Raw genomic sequence first — 22,562 nt, 5'->3', positions numbered from 1 at the left:
AAGAAGAAGAAGAAGAAGAAGAAGAAGAAGAAGAAGGAAGAGGAAGAGGAAGAGGAAGAGGAAGAGGAAGAAGAAGAAGAAGAAGAAGAAGAAGGAGAAGAAGAAGTTTGTGACAGCTGAGTTTGAGCCAGTGTTAATGCTAAAAAGTGCTTCTGGAGGTAGCCTTCACCTTAATTTTCATCAGTCCTCCAAAGCAGACCCATATAAAAATGCATGTACTTGCTATGCAAATTCAGTTACTTTTGCAGTCCAATTGACATCTCTCTCTTCTATTAGAATTCTGGAACTGCCATTACTATGAACTGTTGTCTGATTTCCAGTCAGTCTCTTTCTACTATAATTTAAGTATTACATCTCAAAGTAGGATGCACAAAAGAGGAAGGAAATGAAGCCATTACAATTCCTCCACATCGGGGGTCATAAATTCAAAAGTCCATGACCACACAAGTAGGGTAAAGGAATAGAGCAAGCTTGGTATGGTGCTGACAAACCTGAGAGTTGTTGTGTATCCCAACAGAGCAGCTCACCCAGCTCCTGACGAGCACTAATGTGTGAAATATAGTTGTAATGGTGAACATCTCTAAGGCTTTCAAAGATGTTAGAAATGTGATATTTGGTTTTCTCTTTCAAAAGATTATATCTTAGAGCAGTGTTTAAGTTCACAACAAAATTGGGCAGAAAGTACAAAGAATTGCCATATACATCCAGCACTCATTATCAAAACTCCCCAACTACCAACATCCTACAAGTGGTGCATTTGTTACAATCTAGGAACCTACAGTGACTCATTACCATCACCCAAAGTCCATAGTTTACATTCAGAGGCACTCCTAATATGTACATCCTATACAATTTGACAGATGTGTAATGACATGTATCATCTATTGCCATCTCTCAGAGTAAAGTAGCTTCACTGTCTAAAAGTCCTATGTGTGATGCATATTCATTTTAGCCCCCATTAACTTCTGGCAACCACTCATCTTCTTACCATCTCTATAGTTTTGTTTTCCCAGAATGTCGCACAGTTGGAAATATACAGACTACAACCTTTTTTACATTGGTTCTTTTACTCAGTAATATACATCTAAAGTTCTTCCAGGTCTTTTCACAGCTTGAATTGCTCATTTTCTTTTAGCACTTAATAACAGTTTATTGTCTAGATATACATAGTCTATTTATACACTTTTCTACCAAAGGACATTTTGTAATAGTGACTAAAATGACTGTTAGATACCTGTGTGTACCTAAGTTTTTAATCCATGTGAGAAAATACCAAGGACTGTGACTGTGGAATTAAATGGTAAGAACATTGCATGAAACTGCTGCACTGAATTTTCATTTTACATGCCAGTCTTTATTCTGATCAGAAATGAGAGTTCCTCTTTATTTCATATCTTCACCAGCTATTGATACCAGTAATGCTTTGAAGTTTGGCCATTATAATTGGTGTGCAGTGGGATCTCGTTGTTCTAATTTGAACTTCTTTAGTAATATGCAATGGACAGCATCTTTTCATTTGGCAAATTGTCATCTGTGTATCTTCTTAAATTAGGTGTTTGAAATGGAATACTACTCATCCATAAAGAATGAGAAGGTAGATCATTCATAGATAAATGGGTACATTTTGAGGATATACTCCTAAGTGAAATAAATAAGTCACACATATGCAAATACCAAATTTCTCTGGTGTGAAAAACTAAAATAGTACTCAAGATCCTAATGGGGCAATTAGCAATATGAAATAGGAAGAAAAGGACCAAAGATGTAGGGACAGTGAGAAGGATAGGGAAAGGGGAATAAGGGAAAAGGAAAAATATATGAGAAAATGTAAACATAGAATTAAAGTGTTTGAAGGTGGGGAGGGGAAGAGGGGGTGAAGGGAGGATGGGGACAAGGGGAAAAAATGAGAACCAAGAACTGTCATGTAAAGGTACAAGATCCCAGTAATGAATGTAACTGTACTGTCTACCTAGAATGTACCAATAAATTCAATTTAAAATTAAAAAATAATAAAAAAATAAATAAATTAGGTGTTTGTTTAAATATTTTGCCCATTTAACAATCTCATTGTTTTCTTATGGTTGAGTTGTTAGGAGTTCTTTGCATATTGTGGATTACAGAGATTTATCAGCTACAACTTTTGCAAATATTTTCTTTGCATCTGTGGCTTCTCTTTTTTCTTGAAAATATCTTTCACAGAGAATTGAATACTTTTTTCATAGATCTTACCTTTGGTTTCATATATAAAGCTCACTGCCAAACAAAAAGTCCTCTGGATTTTCAAGGAGCTATATAATTTCATAGTTTTATATTTTATATAATTTAGAGATATGGTCCATTTTGAGTTTTTTTTTGGTGATGGCTAGAAGCTTTGTGTCTTGATTCAGTTTTTGGAAGTCCTTTTGGTCCATGTCTTAGCTACTTTCTTGTTGCTGAGACACAATACTCAACACCCACAACTTGTAGGAGAAAAGGTTTATTTTGCCTCATCTTATAGAGGTTTCAGTCCATAGTCAACTGGCTCCAAAGCAGGTCAGCATGGCAGAAGAGAAAGAGTTTATGGCATGGCACCAGGAAGTAGAGAAGGATCCAGGGAAGGGGGAATTTACAGTGGACCCCAAAATTCACAGATGTTATGTTCCTAGAGCACCTGTGAATTGTGAAAAGCCATGAATTTCAGGTATGGTTAGAAAAATGCCTGTGAATGCCTATTTTTATACTTTAAATCCTAAATATGTTATCTCTTGTAGTTGTATAATTTAATTTAATAAAATACGTATTAATAAAGCCTTACAAGGTTCAGTGTATTTCAGTGGCATCTTAGTGATCCTACAGCTTTAACAGGTCAAAATTCAGAACACTCCAAATAGGTACATGCTACAGAAACCTGTTATGATGCCGGAACGCTGGTGAATCTGTCAGAGATGGAGATGAGTTACAGGGCAGCAGCCAATCAGCAGCAAGGAAAACTGAATATCATTCTCTGATTGGCTACTCGTAACAACCCCCTCCAAAAAACAATTGAGAAAGATATTTGCAGTTTCCACGAACAATTATTAGTTAGGTTCTAAGGAAAAATCCGCAAGTGACTGAGGCCATCTTCATGGGAATATACCTAGACACTTCTAGACCACGCCCACAGTGACCCACCTCTGCCCACTCCCAACGTTATACCCAGCTATAAATTTATCAGTGGACTAATCCATAGATGAGTATCACAGCCCAGTGATCCAATCACCTCCTAAAAAGCCCCACCTAAGACTGGCTTTGGGGAAACATCTAGATATAAAGTATAACATTCTCCCTGGCCCCAAAAAGACTCATGCACATTCCTTTATAGAACAATGCATTTAGTGCATCTCTAAGAGTGGTCAAAGTCCCAACAGTTTCAGCATAGCTGAAAAGTCCAAAGTCTCCTCTGAGATTAAGGTAAATTCTTAGCTGTGAGCCCCATTAAAAATAGAAATAAAGTTAAACACTTACAACATACAATGGCATAGGATACACATTCCCAATCCAACATGTAGAAATAGGGGACTAGAAAGAATGGGAACAAAGCAAGACCAAAATCCAATAGGGCAAACATTAAATCCTGTTGCTATATGTCCAGCACCTTAGGCAATCTGTGGCAAAATGGTAACTCCAAAAGATTTGGTAGCTCAAGGTCATAGAGCTGATGAACAGAGTCTGGGTTTGAAATCAAGTAACTGGGCTCTAAAATTCCTTTAAGGCTAGGGCTGGTGGTACATGCCTGAAATCCCAGCACTCTGGAGGCTGAGGCAGGAGGATCACTGTGAGTGATACCTGGACTACCTAGGGAGTTCCAGGTCAGTCTCAGCTATATAGTGAGACCCTGTCTCAAAAAAACAAAATAATAATCATCATCATAATCATAATTCCTTTAAAACAGCATGTGAGTGTATGCATGTGAAATATTTATGCTACATTACCTCAAAACCATCTTACCAGAAGAAAAATGAGCCCTTATTTGTAGTGTTTGGTGAAATATACAGTGTAAATCTCACGTGACTTAAATCAAAATCTAAACAATTTAGCAGTTGTGTGTTCTGGTAAAAGTGGGCTTCATATTCTGCTTTAGTCTCAGTTGAAATAAACTGTGTGAGTTTGGATTGTCTGCTATTTCTTTTATTCTTATCTTAGGTTTTATTTTCAAACAGCTTAGTTACAATGAACAGAACAAAAGAAATAATATTGCTTTTATATAGGAATGGAAAAATAATTTTGACATTTATGGTGTTCATGGGTTTTACACAACTTAGAAATAAATAGAGATAGATTCTGAGCAATTAGATGACATTTGGTTTCTCTACATTTACTCTAAATCTGAATTCCTTAGAAATATTATATGCCAACATCAACAGTATAGGAATCAAATTTTAATTAAAGAAAATAAATTAGTAAATGAATCTAATGCACTACATTGAAAGCCCAAAGTTTAAATCAGTTCACCAATTGCTTAGTGCACTATCCATGCATTAGTGCTATAAATAATTTCCCTTTTCTTTAATTTAGAAGCAAAATCAGTTGATCAGAGCAGTTTTAACTTCCATTATATCCATTCTGAATGGGACAATTATTTTATTAATCAAATGCTTGTGGTTTTTCAAACATGAAAAGATGATCATAAGTTGTAGAAGAAAATATTTATTGTAGGCACAAATTAACCACAAACAATTTATATTTTTTTGTACCTCATTATCTCATTTTTTACTTTGTAAGACAGCAGCTGGAAGTATACTAAGACATGAAGTTTAATACTCAAGAAAAAATTTTTAAATGTCCTTTTAGAAACATTTTCTTAAAAGAGAACTAGAAAAAACAAAAATTGACAAGTGACTTAAATAGATCTTAATTTATCTTCACAATCAGTATACAATTAGAATACATATTTATGTCACCAGTAATTTTTAAATGAATTTAATTACACGGTTAGAGATATTAAACAAGTTCAATTATGTCCTCAGATCTCGATTTAATCACTAGGCACCAGAGGTAATGACACTTTAAAAAGAAGTTAAATTTTTTTTCTCATTGAGTTTATTGCTACATTTTAGGTATACAGTATAGTTACATTCATCATTGGGATATTGTACCTTTACATGACAGGTCTTGGTTCTCTTTTTTTCCCCTTATTCCTTCACCCCCTCCTCCCTTCTAAAATATATATTATTTACCTTTTGAAATCAAAATACTAAGGAAATATGTTTTTAGGTTTCTGTGTATATAGTTATGTTTCTGTGTATATGCTGTGCATATGTATATGTTATATTTTATTTGTGCATATAGTTCTAGGAAGTTCAAGTCAATATTTTATTTTTATTTTTTTATTAAAGATTGCAAACATACATGACAAGAAATGAAGATACTAAATAAAAATTTCAAATATACATATATATGACAGCAAAAAAGGATATGAAATAAAGATTTATACAACACAGACTGTTAATCAAAATACATTATTAGTTTGATATGATCTTCAAACATTATATGTTTTCTCATTTTCTTTTCATATAATATTTTTGAAATAATGTAATTATAAATAAAACAAAGTTACATATTATAGTTGAGAAACTGTCCTCAAAAGTTTATGATTTATAAACTCCTCGGTTTTATTAATTTGATAAATACCATATGCTTGTTGACTGTATCACTTACATTTTCTAACAAAACTTCCCACAGAAAAGAAAATATATTTGAAATCCAAAAGTAAGAGTTCACATTTTTAAGATCATATTTTTGCTTCTATTTTATTATATCCCATACTTATTTTTATATTTTATAAGCATGATAGAATTTGACACCAATATAAAATATTATTCCCAAATGACTATGAATTGAATCAAGCATGTAATTTAGAGAAATCATAAGGTTGCCAGAGAAACTATCAATATGCCAAATGTGCAAAATCCTACCACATTCATGACCATGTTTCTCATTTAATAGTGCACACATATGTGTAAAAACATACCCCCCACACATATACACAATTCATATTTTCTACAATACAATATATACTTTGGTATAATAAAACAGTGTAGTGATGTGTGGAATGATTGTGAGTTGTGTGATTTGAGAAAAAACAATTATTATCTTTAAGGGAGTTGGAAAATTTGTAATATGTGCCAGATACTAAGTGATATTAATGATTTATTATCCATTTATTTAAGTATAGTTATGATAAAAACTTAAAAATTAACATTAATTATCAGTAGGAAATAGGTACAAAGCTATATTGATAACATAACAAAATTTGTCTTAACAAATTTCCAACCAAACAAGCTGTAGAGACAGAAAATGAAGTTTGTAGAAGGCAGAGATGAAAGAGGAAAATGACAGATGGACCTTAATACATTTCATACTACTCACATACAGAGTTTACATAAATTCTCAAATAAAAAAGCAAAGAAAATGAGAACCAAGATATCTCATCAATTTGGTAGACCAATATATAAAGACAAAAATTAATGTATTGATAAATTTTTAAAATATGAAATGTAAAGCCTAAGATTTAGCTCAGTAGTGCTGCACCTACCTAGCCAGAACAATATGCTGAGTTTAATTCCCAGCACCAGGGGAAGAAAAAAAAGAAAAGAAAAGAAGAAAAAAGAAAAGAAGCATATGTGCTTTCTAACACACTCAAAATTAAAAATAATTTATCTCTTCCTCTTGAATTGTTCCCTTCACAAGGATGTAGTGACCTTCTTTGTCTCTTTCAATCAGTTTAGGTTTGAAACTTTGTCTATGAATAAGATTGCTACCCCTGCTTTTTTTCTGGGCTCCTGCTACATGAAGTTTTCTGTCCTTTTACTTTCAGTCTATAGGCTTCTTTTTGCACTAGGTGTGTCTGGTATACAACATATTATTGGATTTTGCTTCTTAATCCATTCTGCCAGTCTATTTCTCTTGATTGCTGAAATTGGGGCCATTGATATTGATGGTTATCACTGATATGTACTAACTTATTATTGTCATTTTTTTTTTTGCCTTCTCCTTTTAGTTTCTTACCTTGCCTATTTGATTTGCTCTGTTGGGCCTCATTATGTTGTTGCCTTGTCTTTTTCTAGGATATTGTTTAGAATTCATTGTAGTGCTGGTTTGGTATTCATGAAGTTTCTCAGGTGTTCTTTATCATGAAAGTATCTTATTTTCCCATCCATTTTGAAAGAAAGTTCTGCAGGATACATCAACCTAGGTTGGAGGTTGTTTTCTTTTAGTACTTGAAATGTCTCATTCCAGGCTCTCCTTAACTAAAGGATTTGCATTGAAATCTGCTGTGATTCTGATGGGCTTTCCTTTGCATGTAATTTGTTTCTTATCTCTTGCTGCTTGTAATGTTTTGTTCTTCTGTTGGGTTTCTGGGATCTTGATTATTGTATGTCTAGGTGTAGATTTTTTTTTTTATCATGGCTAATTGGAGTCCTAAATACCTCATCTATCTGTATGTCAAATTCTTCCCCTCTGTTTGGGAAGTTTTCTATAATTAATTCTGTGAACAGCTTTTTTAAGTCATTTGCATTTTCTCCTACTACTTCTTGAATTCTTATTAGTCTTATGTTATTCTTCTTTGTATTGTCTAAGAGTTGTTGGATCAATTTCTCATGATCCCCTACTGTTTTTAAAAGACCTCTCTTTTCACGGTCACTGAATGTAATTTTTATCTTCTATATCTGAGATTCTATCTTCAGACTCTTTTACTCTTTTTTGAACAATCTTAATGGAGTTTTTAATCTCCAGGATATCTGTTCGAATCTGTCCTATGGATTCCATTTCTTTCTTGTATTGGGCATTTATTGTTTCCAATTCTTTCTTATGCTGGGCATTCATGGCTTCTATCATGGTCCTGAGTGCATCTATTTTCCTCTCAGTTTCTGCTCTAGAGTCTCGAATTATAACTTTCATTTTGCTCATCATCTCTATAATTACCTGGGAAATTACTTCTGTTTTAAATTTCTCTAGAGCCTAATTGATCAGTTTTGTTACTTCCTGTGCTTTGAGTTCAGGATGACCTGATGGTTCACTGTCAGACTTTTTATCCTCATTTGCCCCACTGTTTGCCATTGGTGAACTGGAAGTCTGTCCCTGTATCTTGCTTAAGTGTTTTCTCATTTTTACTATTGTTGTTGGGTTGTCCTTAGTTTAACTTTTAGGTTATTACTTAAATCTTCCTGATATAGTAAAAGAGATAGGAAAGGTCTCACACTCCACTTTGGCTTAAAAGTTATTACCAGAATGAGTCAAATGGCTTTACCAAATCATAAAGGAAGTCAAGAACAGAAAACCTACAATATTCCAGGTAGGCAGAGCTGGTAATGTTTGGCAAAGAGCATTTATGACTACCAGTTTATACTGGATTTAATAGAATAAGAACCAACCCAAGAAAAGTAATTTTTACCCTATTGAAACAAAAAAATGAAATGATTAAAAAATTTTTATTCCAGAGATGAATCAAAGCAAATAAATGAGAACAAAATTATCAATCCTTATTACATACTATGGTTAACATTTTTCTTTTTGCATATTGTGCTAAAAAGACAAAACACTTGAGTGCAGCCTCTGGGATAACACCACATTCTGATATAGCTGATAAGAAAATCATTTCTTTTTTCTAATTGTTGTTACATTGGGGTAATAGTCAAATTTAAATCCACCAAATTTGTTAGTAATATTATATGAAATGCAACATGTGAGCTGAAAAAGTTATTCCTTCTCTGTATATGTGTCCACATATATATATGTTTACATAAATAAAAAAGATAAAGCAAATCTAAGTGACAAGAGTTTCCAGAATCATTTAGAAAAATTGCTAGTTCACATGTGTGTTTAGGACAATGTAGCTTCACCTAAGTAATAAGTCGTAGGACACTTTTTATACAAAGGAAAAAAAAAGAATGGCATGCAAAAGTTATGAATATTATCTCTTACCTTATTCTCTTTAACATTCATGTAATTTGTAACAATGATACAACCAAGATACAACTAGAAACAACTATTGTCTGCCATGATAGTTTAGATCACGACTAAATTTTCTAAGGTTCTGTTTCCAAGTAATATTCTTGCTCTTTCCAAGTATTTATGAACTATTTCAAAGTCAATTTATTTATGATTGGCTTACATTTTACTGACTGTAGTATTTCACTAGGTTCTTATGTGTTTTCCCTGTGATTCTAGTGCACACTGAATCAAAACATTATCAAAGACATGAGCTCCCTTTATATACATCACCAGGGACAAATAATTTCTTTTCAACAGATAATATGTAATACACAAATCATATTAAATAATGAACATTAAATATTATAATCTAATCTAGAACTTTAGAAATGTTATCTCCAAGGCTAAATTTCTGTTAAATATATAAGGACATTATTTCCATCAGAAAGAATGTGAGTTAAAGAGAAAACATCCTTTAAAAATGTATGTAAGCTGTTTCTGTCAGCTGATCTCCTAAGTGGGAGAAGAATTATACTTTCTCCTTTACTCTCTTCTTTCTGTTGGTAAATGAATGCCTGACATTAATAGAAAGAAATGTGCAAAACAGGAATATCATCTTAAAATAAATATACTTTGAGTTTAAATCTGGTTTGTTTTTCCTTGTTCCAAGGCCCAGTTTTAGATTTAAGCAAGTATCTAGCTCCTGGGAACCCTCAAAGGTAAGATTTTTCTGATTTTTGAGTATGAAGTTGTAGAACTGTTTTCTTTTAGGTTTCAGACTACCATCAATGGCTGCTGGATCTAGATTTCACTTGATCTTAGTCAAAAGGCTGAGAAGTGATGAGATCTAATTTCAAATTATTATTTGTGGGAATCTTATATAGTTTGATAGAGTAGAGGGCATTATTAAAGGTCTCCCCTGACAATTTTGATGCATAAAAGGCCTGAACACAAGTGATCTTATCATTCTCCACTATAGGTTTCTACCCTACATTATAAATGACAGTAAACATTATGGTGGGTATAGAAAAAAACAGAGTAAAATACTGAAGTTTGAAGAAAATGTTGTACATATTCTTCGATTACTGATTTAAAAGATAATAATTTTGCAGGAAAAGATGATGTCATAAAAGCTGATACACAACTTCCCTGTAGTTGTCAGTCAGAGATAGTGAATTCAGAAGTTAGGAAAATAATACCAAGTCAGACAACAATTATAATCACAAGGCCCTCCTCAGCATAAGAAGCTACTAAAATTGCACTATAAATCAAGTTTTCCATGTGATTTTCAAAAGAAATTATCATTATTGAGCATTGGTAGGCAAAAGATCTGAGATTTTTGTGGCCTAAGAACTTTCATATGGTGAGCACTCCATCAGAGAAAAATCCAAGGAAAATCAACATAGTTGTTCATTGGAAGATTGCCTATATTTTCTAATATGTGCAAAATAAAAAGCATCTATAAATGGGATCTTTCCTGCATCAAGCTATTATGGAATATTGGGTAAAACTAATAATCAGTGACAGAAGACATATCACATAACATACTGAAATCCAATCAGGGGTAATAAGCTGAGACTCAGTGAGATTTTTTTCTTTGGATCTAAAAAGTTTATATACTCTATTTTAAGTACTCAAATACAGACTTAGATGAATTATATCACTGTGGGAATAAATCCCCAAAGTAGAAATTTCTTGAAACACCAGTGAGAAATTCAAATATCACTTAAAACTTAAATATGTATAAGATACACACATGGATATTCATTTTCATGGGGTCTACAAAGCTTAAAAAACAGTCAATTTCAGATACAGAAAGTCTATGTCAGCATAAATTTATTTTTGTACTTATTTTACACAAGAACTTTAAATACACAAGGACAACTAAACAATAATTGTGAACAATCTTTTTAGCCTTTGTTTCTTCTTTAAATATAGACATCAAAAGAAAAGATGGATTAAATGCAGTCTACTTTTTCCTCAGTTGGTTTATTTTTTAGAGAATTATAAACCATGAAGCTAAATTGAGAAAATGTTGGAAGCTTATTGCAAGCAGCACCTTAGGTCAAAAAAGAGAAAGTTGTATAGTTAAATATAAGATGCATATATTTATAACCAATACTGATGTTGCTGTTTGCCTAGATACTGGCTATAGTAACCTATGTCTAACTAAGCCGCGTGGAAGTATACTAGTATCACCCTCCTCAGTAATGAGTAGTTAATGGGAGGTAAAAAAAGGTAGTAGGTAAGCTATCCTTTTAAACTTCAGAAGGGTAGCTGATTTTTTTGGCTCCACATACATGCTGTTTTTTTTCTGTTCTTTTACCCTGTTGTCACATCCTTTTCTTAGAAGAAATTATTCAGGTGCATTTCTACCATTTTATTCATAACCCCCCCCCACACCACTGCTTTTTATTCTGTTCTGAGTAGAACTTTCATAAAAGAGAGAAAAGTTGTTTGTCAAGATGTTATCTGTCTGACTTCATCTGCTCAAATATTCAGACTGTATATGGTAGGAGTGTCTTTCTACTGTCATTATGTTATGTATAAAGAGCTAGTCAATTTTAAATTCATATACCATTTTATAATTAGTATTTTCCCATCTTGTTAAATGCAACTTTTTTCTATGGTTTATTTCTTAAGAGGGAATTAATGAAACTGACTTATTTTACACATAAGCCTTCTCTCTCCCAAAACTTTTATTGCCTTTTGTACCTTAGTAGTTAAAAGAGAATGCGAAAATTTTTTCAAATACATAAGTGTAAAAAGTAAAAGATCAAAGAACAATAAGCAGCAGTCCAACCCAATAAGTCGTATTGATCAGTAAGCTGTATATCTTCCCCATCTGAAAATTCACTAATGAGAATCAGCAGTGATTGATCTTTAAATGCTTTGAAATTGTGATACGCTTATGCAGGAAGTAAATGAAGAAAAAGACATCCCTCAAATATAGTACCAAAATAATTCTAATTTTTTAGGTTTACTAATGAGTAATACATTTTGTTCTTTGGAGCCCTAAAAAGACTTAAATGTCTAAATGATTTACATGATGAATAGAACAAAAAGAAGGCAGGATAATTTATCCCTACTTAGTTCTAATTAGTAAAAGCATTTGACAAAATCAGCCCATCTCAAGATGTCCTGGAGCTGAAACTAAATCCCTTTAGGGTAGTTGTAAAAGATAAGAACTAACAGCCATAGACTAGATCACCAGCAGGCAACCACAGGTATATTTTTAAGACTTGTGGGAGTCGACAAATCATCAGTTAACTTTTACCTAGAGCCTACTCTACATAGTTCCCTTTCTTTTGACTATAGTGTATTGCACAATACACTATATATATAAAATACAATATTTTAGAGTGTATATTTTACAAACATTTATAAGTTCACACACATACAAAATCCAAATACAACTTACCGTAACTTCCAGTCACATTGGCACATATAACAGCGCCAAGGAATTTTGGAAAATGCTTCTTAATTCTTGAAATAGCTTTTTGGCAAGATATGGTTGGATCCACTCCTCTTCTCATATATTCTACCGCTTGGTAGCTGATTTAAACAGAGATGAAACTTCAATACTACAGAATAAATACTAACTCCAAATTGATTTGTGTAAGGTTAGAAGTTTAAACTCACTGAAATTATCACATTGGATATAGTTCATATACATGAACAGGAGTCAGTGATTCCTGCTAAAGCTTCAACAGCAAAGCAAGTAAATGATATAATGTCATCTACTGAACTCAACATTAATTTCATAGGATTTTTTTGGAGGTAGGGAGACTTGGTTAAATAACAGTCACTTAGTAATAGAAGTTTCAGGGAATAGCAGTTATATTTAAATAAGAAAGCTACAAAGGAGAAAATATTGTATGTGTATAAAACATGTAGTTGCATAATTAATTGTACACAGTAATTACACGTCTTAATTTTATCAATAACCATAATGCCTTTACCTAGTGGCCCTACATCAATTATTTATCAAAAATATTTTTGCGCCAAGAATTTAACTCAGTGGTTCCACCGCCTGCCTTGCAAGCGGAAGTTCCTGAGATCGAGCCCCAGTACCAAAAAAAAAAAAATTCTCATCTGTGAAGTAGGGTGGTAAACAATGTTCTATTTCCCAGGACTATGATTACTTAATTTGAATGATCATTAATTAAATGATCGATAAGGAGTTTGTATATGTCATTTCTAAATAGCTTGTGCACACAAATTCAAATTACATGAAACAAAAAATTATTTTATACCTTGACAAAATATCGCAATGAAAGAAATCTAAAGTTTGCAAATCTAAAAAGTCATACCTTGGAAGGAAGCGCATCAGTATATCTCCATCCCCAGTGGCTGCAGCAGCCCCTGCGGAGTCATCAGCGTAGGCCCCAGCTCCAGGTATGGGGGAATCTCCTATACGACTTTGTGAGCACAGAGCATAAGAATTTACCCCAGGAAATCGGGTATAAAGTTGTTATCAGATGTGGAGTATAAAAAAGTTAAGCTTACAGAAATACAGATTAAATTCTGGTGGCCAGATGCTAGGGAGTGGGAAGATGTTGGTTCAAGGGCACAGTATTTCAAAGAAGACGAATAAGTTCAAATGATCTGTTATATAATATAGTTACTACAGTAAGTTAATAACAATATACTTTATATTTGAAAATTACTGAAGGAGTATATTTTAAGTGGTCTAATCACAAAAACAAGTCTGTGAGGTAATACATAAGTTAAATAGCTTGGTTTAACTATTTCACTGTCCATATACATATGATATCACAAATACATAGTTTTTTACTTAATCATTTAAAAATTAATTCCTAAAAGTAACAGAATTTCTTATGCCAAGATGACATACACAGATTTGCAGTGACTATTCTATTCCTACCATTCTTTATTACCTAAATTCCTGGATTATCAACAGGTTCCAAAGTGGCTTCTTATCTATAATCTATTCCTGCTTCCCAGGAAAAGTATCAAACTTTTACCAAAGTTTTTCCATGTAATGCATCTTTAAATTCTCCTACTATTGCAAAATAAAATCCAGAACTCCTTAGGCCCTTTGAACCCTTTGAAATCTACCTTGTCTTCCCTTAGTCATCTTCCACAATTCCCTCCACTCTGGGACATGCACACACACAAACTCCCACTATTGGTTTGTCTCTCAGCCAGCAGAGGTCCTGAACCTGAAGTGCACAATACTGCATGTTCCCCTTTACTTTTTGTGGACCAGGGACTCAGTTCCTTGCACCCACTTTACATCCTTCCTAACTACTTAGCTTAAACAGATCATCTTTGTCACCCTTGCACGCTAAAGCACTGGCTGTGATTCCTTCTTTGGTCCTTAGCAGACAGTAAGATCTTGTCTATCACATTTATCTGTCTCAGTTCTGAGGCTAGCGTTGTGCTTTGCATTTGGGATCCTCCATAGCACCTAGCACATATTGCTTTACACTATTTGTTGGAGAAAGCTGTTCTTATGGAAACACTAACCCAGGTATTTTGAACTTCAGGCCATTTGTAGAGGTACCAGCAGCAGTATATCCCATCTTATGGATTACAACCATGCCTAAGAGTAAAAAAACGAAAGAAAGAAAGAAAGAAAAAAGAAAGAAATTAAGTAACTGAATTTTACTTAATATATAATTAAACAAGCAAGCAGTGGTAAAGTCTCAATTATTTGTGCCCCCAAATTCATAGACTGAAATTTAATCCACAAAGTGAAAGATTTAGGAGGAGGACTTTTGGAAGGTGATCAGGCAGAGGCTAATAACTTGGCTTGGAGCTGGCTAGTCCATCCTCCACATAAGGACACAGGGAGAAACTGCCATGTATAAACTAAAAAAATGAGTCCTCGTTAGACATTGAATCTACCAACATGTACATCTTGGACTTTCCAGCACACACAACTTCAAGAAATAAATTTCTTTTATATATAAGTCATCCAGTCTATGGTATTGTGTCTAACAATAAAAACTGACTAAAATAACAATATAAATATGCTTTCTTGATAATTTCAGATAGAAGAAGAGTTTTGGGTATAATTTTGCATTTTAATGATCTAGTCTCATAGCATCATCTGATAGACATTCCATATTCTTACTCCTTAAAATGTTAGTTACTTTCAATACATTTTATAATATAATTCCAAATAAAATTTCTGAAATAGACTAATAGAAATTGTCAGATTACAGCTTGGAAAAAATTATTTAAGGTTTAATATTTCAAACAACATAAAAAATTAAATAACTAAGTATCAAATAAAGATTTAAAATCCAAAGGTGACTAGTCATTGGATTTTGGGGGTCTTGTATAAGTAATTTAATGAACTATGCAAAAATGCTAAGGTAAGACTTTATATATATATATATGTATGTGTGTGGGGGTGGGTCATGCACTTACTCAGCAACTGAAATAATCAAAATTGATTTTTGGAACAGGAATAGGAAAAAAAAGGAAGAACAGAAGGGAATTAAATTTTAATCATGAAAACTATATAAAAGGTAAATTACCAACAGTATCATGACCATAGTCATTTCTTATTTCTTTATAGGTATGACAGTCCTGCTTTAAAATGCCAGGTGGTTTGTAAGGTCCACAGTATTTTGAAGCATCTGGTATAACATTCTGTAAACAAGATTTGAGTTTTATTTTTAAGGAAGGTGTTTTAGAAATTAGCAAGCAGTTATATATGATCACTAAACACTAGTACAAAATCAAAAAGACATCTGGTAACTCAAAGCTTAAAGATTAGCAAAGTCTTATGTGAAAGTAGATGAATATGCAGTTTTACTACATTTCCATGCTAGCCTCAGAAAAATATGGTTTAAACATTTAAACTACATGGAACAGGTCACTGTGTTTTCTCTTTATATGTGTAAAATTCTCAGCATAATAGTAGATATAAAGCTTTTTATTAGATACTAATCCTCAAAGGAGTAAGGTACACAACCTGACCTTTAGATCTCAGAACATGTTCTCCAGATGAAAAATTCAGAGGTTTAAAATAAAATCTGTTTTCAAACCTTTTTTTTTCATAGCCAAGTTTATATGAGTATGTTCTGTATGACTCTCTAAAATTTAAGATTCTTTAAATCTTAAGGACAAAAATATAATTCAAACTCATAAATTTAGATTGTTTATAGTTTTATAAAAATAAGAATTTACTATAGTTTGAATATTCCTTATCTGATATGTTAGCAATAGAAGTATTTTGAGTTTTGGAATATTTACATGTACATAATGAGCTCTCGAGGACAGGACCCAGGTCTAAACATAAAATTCACTCACTGTTTCATAAGTATCTTATACAAGTAGCCTGAAAGTTATTTCATTGTTTTTAGTGTGACTGCATTTTGAAGGCAATGCATCCCATCACATGAGACGATACAGATTTTTCTACTTGTAGCATCATGTCATTGCTCAGAGTGTTGGATTTTGGATATATGGATCAATGTTCAACTGATATTCATACCTTATATGTCAGTGTACTAGGTACCTCCTACAACCTGATTTTATGAATAGAGTCTTTCCAGTGATAATCCCTGATACTAATGAGGACTTGAGAAGGAAACAGATGAGAAACTATAATATTCCATAGAAAGAACCTATGGCAAAGGCAAACTGACTTGTGCTAAAAATCCCATTAGAGACAATTATCCCACTAGTAACATATGAGACACCTAACAGTGTAAATCCTCAAGTTGTACTAGGTCAAGGAATTGAATATATTTCATACAGATAAAAATCTAACAAATATTTTAGACTAATATTTTCCAACCTTTGATTTTTTTTCTTTTAAAGACTTTATCCCAAAGAAAGACTAGAAGAACATCTCTGACAAAGGCAGCTTCAATCTTACAGTAGACCTTCACAGTTTGCAAACTATTTTCAGAGACCAGTAGATCTGTACCCCAGGTGATGAGAGGCTGCTAGGTAGCTGTCAGAAGCATCCAGGCTGCAAGACAATGCAAATCATTGCTTCTAATATGCAGTGCAGCCAAGACACTAACCACCACCCTTGGCAACAGGTAGGTAACAGAGGGCAGAAGGATGTCATTTAAAATTTTCAAGTTATTTACCTTTTAAAATTGAATATGAATACATACTTTCCAGTGATTTGGCTGGCAATTCTGAGCAAGCCAATTTGAATGAAGCGCATGAGAAAAATTCGTAGATAAATCTTCCTTGATAAACCCCATACTCTCAGCAAACTTGGTGGCTGGACATTAGGAAGAAAAGTGTAAATTAACCAAGTTTACATGTGCCATAAACAAAATATGTGTATTATAAGCAGTCTAGGTCAGCTATCTCTTAAGTGGGATACACAAAGACTATCAAAGGAGTTTTCAGACATAAATACCTTTAGAGAAGTCAACTTCTAGTTTTCAATTTCCATATGTCTTCTCTAAACTGATCTATTTGAAGCTCCTGATGGGTATGTTATGATAATCCCCTATGCTACCTCACCTGAGCTGGCCCATTCTCTCCACTTTTCCAAAAACAAAAGGCACACCTTTCACCAGTACCAAATCTTACTGCTCTAACTAGGGTGCAAAGTTCAAGGTGAAAAAGCTTTAAGATACCAATCAAGGAGCCAAATGGATTCCACTAAATGAGTAAAAGATTCTGTCAGGTAGCTTACAATCAACCAAACTGAAGGAAGTCTACTACACATCATTATAAATATTTCTGATTATATGTTACTGTATCATCTTTAGTACATAAGCTGGAAGGTGTTCAAGTAAGACCCTCTGCAACAGCAAACTCATTCAGCCCCATATTATGTTAACAATGTTCTTGGGGTCTTACACATATAAACATGTAATACAGGAAGAAAACTGTAAACAACTCCAAATCTAGTTTCATTTCAGCAATTATTCATCTATAGATAAATATTTTTTAAGATCCCATCTTAAAGACAAAGAAAGTTAGATGTAAAAGTTAAGAAACATGTGCAGTTAAATAGGTATTAAGTACAACAGCAGGAATTGAATTAAGGTCTGCTTTCATCTCTATTTTTTATGGAGTCCTATTTTTTTTACAGTGACAACTATAAACAAAAGACTAGAAAAAATTTCAGAATAGTTAAAAAGTACCTGACTCTCCTACTAGAAGTGTGTGTGTTGTATGCTCCAATACTTTCCGTGCCACACCAATAGCATTTTTTATTCGTCTAAGATCTCCTACTGCTCCTACATCCATAGTAGCGCTGCAAGAAATAAATGCAGTAAAGTGTATTAAAGTATTGTCATAGGTTCAAAGATATACAATACTGCATTTCTCCAAACAATGTGTTGTAGGATAAACTCCATTATCTAAACATAAAAGTTAAAATACAACCATGAGTTCCCCAGAGTCCCACAATCAGATAAAATCAAAGAAAAAGTAGAAATTCAATTTACGTTATATACCAAAGCACTGACATTTTTTTACTTAGCTTATTTGAAACCTGGCTTCTGAAAAGGGTCTCACAGTTTCTGGTCAAGCAAACTGCAGCATTTGTGGATGGCAAATAAATGACTGCTCATAAATCAGAGGTTTATTTTTACAGTTTAGGATTCTCCCTGGGATTATCTAACTTCCTGGTTATTCCTAATAGGATTTTTTTTTTTTTTGAGAGGCAAAGTCTGTGTTTAGAAAGGCCAAGTACAATAGCTAGTTATACCTATGACAAGTTGTGCATTTTTCCATCTTGTTCTTCAAGGACTACAGCTCTAAATATAGTTAAACAAGCAGCAAAGGTACAGAGATAAATAGGTCCTGTAGGACATTCTTACCCATCCATGATCATTGCATCCAATGTTGTTTCCCCAAGTTCATCAGGACTTCCTCCGAAGCCTACAGAGCCGTCACACTGCTCTTTCTCACACATGGCACAGCCATTCTCAACTGCGTCCAGGGTAGACCCTCCAGATGCTAATGTCTGCCATGCTGTTAAATCCCAATAATGCTTGTTTATATTTATATATTTTTCAATGTCAAATGCACTGAATCAAAAACATTTTGAAAACTTCCTTTCAAATTCTGTTTTCACACTTAAACTGAATTTTTAACAAGTTAATAAAGTGCTACAAAGGAGTTTTCAGAGACAAGAGAAAAAGTACATCACCACCTGTAGCTAGTGCAAAAGCCCTAGGTTCAATGCCTAATTCAGGAAAAAAATTCAAACTAATTATTGGTGCAATAAGAAAGTTTATTTCCTTATTAACACTTATTTCTTCTGTAAAAACAACTATCCTCTCCTTATTTATTTTCTGCTACTGGGGAGTGAACCTAGGGCTTTTGCACTGAGCTATATCCCCAGCCATTTTTAAATTTTTTATTTTGAGACAATTTAGCTATGTCACTAAATTTCCCAGGGTGGACTAGAGCTTGCGATCCTTTGCCCCAGCTTCCCAGAGTACTGGGATTAAGGCCTATGCCATCACATCCAGCTTCCTTTCCTTTATTTTAAAAGGCACAACTGAAACTACTTAAAGGCAGTTGAGTTCAAAATCTATTAAATCACCTTATAAACTGCTTCTACATCCATAGAGTATTAAAATATTCATAACTAGTACTGTCACTGAGGCAACACCTATTAACAGTAATACTGTAATAGCAAATAATGTAGGCTTCAGAGGATTAATTCACAATAGCTTTTGCATAGTATATGTATAATTACAATTTTCATTGTACACAAAAACTGACAGAGCCAGAGAGGTTAGGTAATTTCCTCAAGGTCACACAACCATTTCAAAAAGTAGTCTTTTTGACTAGGGTGACTATACTTTTAGTACTATGTTGTTCTGTAGACCCTACCCAGTACACTGTGTGGGTATCATCAATGGTGAAGTTCATACGCAATAAAAAGAGAATTTGTTTACTGAGTAAAAGAGAAGTCCTTGAAGGGTAGGTGCTACTGTTGATAAGCACTAATTGATCATCACTATTAGACTTTCAGGCTTGAAAATTCACTATAGGTAACATAAAGAATTGCCCCCTGCCCGGGCTGCTGGACTTTCTGCTGAGTATCTTTTTTCACAGTCTGATTTCTCATGTTTTCTGATTTCATACACACTACCTGTAACACACAAATTTACCTCTACTAGATTCTGGAGCCAATTTTTCTCTCAGAAAATTAATATACTAGCAGTCTCAGAAGTGGTTCTAAAATTACACCTGTAGTAGTATTCTTGAAGCACATTAAAGAGACAAGCATGACACTATGTGTAAACCCCTTAATCATGGTTTATATAGGATAAGATCAAAGCGTACAAGATAAGAACCTAGTGGGCAGGATGATGGGAAGTCAAGGGCATACTTCCTTAAAAAGCTGATACCTTAGCTTTGAGGTTCTCAACCCTCCCTGATTGCAAATGAAAAATCACACAGGAAATTTTAAAAACAGATGCCGTTTCCAGCAGTTTGAAAAAACTCAGGAGATGGGGTTCGGGCACAACATGATTCCTCAGAAGCTCCACAGGTCATTTTAATGAACATACAAGCCCAGTACCCCACATTTTAAGTGACAAGTAGAGAGCATGTCAGTATATAGCAGCAAACGTAAGTGGGGAAAGTGAGTTTGGGGAATGATTAGTTGTTTGCAAGGAAGGAATCCTAGGTACTGAAGTGAAGTGAGGAGTTAGAAAAGAGGTGAAGAGGCCGACAGAAGACAACCCACGAGAAGATTGCTTGTCTGGCAAAAACCAGCGCGGGTGCCACTGGAAGAAAAAAAAAAAGGCCACAGCGTTTGAGGTCACTTAAAGGGGAGACTACACACTGGCAAAAACCAGCGCGGGTGCCACTGGAAGAAAAAAAAAGGCCACAGCGTTTGAGGTCACTTAAAGGGGAGACTACACACTGGCCGGCCCAATAAAGGGCGTAATCCTCAGTGACAAGGCCTTATATGTGGCAGTGGCAAGGAGGATGGAGTAAAAGGCCAGCTGCAAGCCGCAGCGGGGCAGGAAGGGCTGGAGGCTGAGAATGCGCGAGGCCCGGCCAGGGAGGCGCTCGCCGGGTCTCCCCGCGCCCCAAACTTCAGTGGGGCCAGTCCTGCCCCATCGGCGAGCTTCCGAAGCGCAGCCACCCGCCCCGGCCGCCACCCCGCACCTGCTTCGGTCGCATTCTTAAAAGGCCAAGTGTTGACGACCAGGGGCAGAAGGCTGGAGCCCAGCACTAGGGCCGGGCTGAGCAGAAGTGGCACGACAATTAGAGGCAAATTCGACTTCCGCGCCATAGCTGCGAGCTGAGCCGACCAGCGCGAGAAAGGTCGCGAGCAAGGCCGCCAGCTGAGACCCAAGCCCCCGCGGTCACGGAAATCTTGAGTTCCCTGAACTCTCGCGAGATGTAACGTTTTCCCGAATCCCGGAAGTTTTTCGTCCGCTGAAGTTTTTTGGAGCTGAGGTTATCGGTCGTGAGGAGTTTGGTCTGAAGTATTTATTCATAGGTGCGATGCAGTTTTTTTTTTTCCCCCGTTTAAAATAATCAACTAAATTGCTACTTTCCCAGTTCTTGAAACGTAGATTGCGCCTCACGTTGGAAAATTAGTATGAAGTTATGCAACCCTGGGTTGTATGACTTTAGAAACCTCTGTTAATTGCTGTGTACTATTTTAAGTTTTACTTTATTATCTTAATTAAAGTTGAAGTTGAAAAGTTTACCAATCCTAAAATGTGCTCTGGATTCCCACCACAGCTTTTTTGTAGGACGTCCTTTGGTTGAAAATCCCTGAGCTGAAAGAAACGGACAAACTGGGAAAATATAAATGTACCCTCTGTATAGTCCACTGAAAGCCACGTTCCGGTGCCTCCAGGCAACAATGCTTTTCTTTTTTGAAAGCATTTTAACTTTCTTGCCTGGCACCATTAAGTATTAAATAAATGTTTGAATAAAAGGAAAGATGGAGAGTTTACATGCATGGTAGAGGCTGTTCATTTTTATAATTCGGTGGCTGCACAGTTGTGTGAGCATGGACCAGCAATCCCTCTGGGGCTCTGAAATGCTTGTCCTTGTATCTAAAGGAAGACAAATAGTTGTGAAGAATATCTATAAATCTATCCGGACTTGTAAAATATGTACTCAATGTGAGTTGTGGGGCTTAAAAATTTTCAAAACTATTACTGCTAGGAAATAATATATAATTTAACCAACATAAAACAACGTAGGAGGATAAAGGCAGAGAAGTTCTATTTGAATTTAAGTGTAATTCAAAGGAACTGCTTCGGAGGAGAAATAAGCCATTTGTGCTGGGGGAAAGACCAACCATAAGCTAATACTAGGTGATAGGTAAAAGGTGAAACAGGTTAAGAAAGCCAGGAAAATTTACATTGTCCTTTGAATGGATTTTTCTTAGCACCTGAGCTGAATGTTGTTTATACAGACTAAGGAACTGGGACATGTCTTCAGCAAAAATTGTAACATATTATACATGGGAAATTGGTCTCAGTGCCTGCAGCCTCTTCCTAGCTCTTCAGGTATTTGTGTTTCTCCAACTAAAAGAGGCTAAATTTTACCTCCTACTGAGGTAAGAGTATTTACCCTTTTCTCCAAAATTTTCTCTTTACCTGAAATAAAAATCCTATCAGAGAAATTAATCTCATTTATTGGTTGGAGGAAAACAGCTAAAT

At 34.5% G+C, this 22,562-nt stretch overlaps 1 protein-coding gene across 1 annotated transcript; it reads right to left on the bottom strand.

Moving 5' to 3' along the window:
- Positions 1-8,472: 8,472 nt before the first annotated feature.
- Aga (aspartylglucosaminidase) lies at positions 8,473-21,262 on the bottom strand. Its single transcript, XM_010629795.3, has 9 exons — positions 21,046-21,262; positions 18,732-18,885; positions 18,051-18,163; positions 17,061-17,173; positions 15,465-15,579; positions 14,446-14,521; positions 13,266-13,373; positions 12,374-12,507; positions 8,473-11,011 (listed from the first exon to the last, which is right to left on the bottom strand). Exons 1-9 carry the CDS (start codon positions 21,170-21,172, stop codon positions 10,911-10,913), a joined length of 1,041 nt encoding a protein of 346 aa, XP_010628097.1. The 5' UTR covers positions 21,173-21,262; the 3' UTR covers positions 8,473-10,910.
- Between the last annotated feature and the right edge of the window lie 1,300 nt (positions 21,263-22,562).

Source organism: Fukomys damarensis, unplaced genomic scaffold (genome assembly GCF_012274545.1).
Source record: "Fukomys damarensis isolate Sample0158 unplaced genomic scaffold, DMR_v1.0_HiC HiC_scaffold_18, whole genome shotgun sequence".
Classification (NCBI taxonomy): Eukaryota; Metazoa; Chordata; class Mammalia; order Rodentia; family Bathyergidae; genus Fukomys; species Fukomys damarensis.
This window is presented reverse-complemented; position numbering and strand designations above follow the sequence as displayed.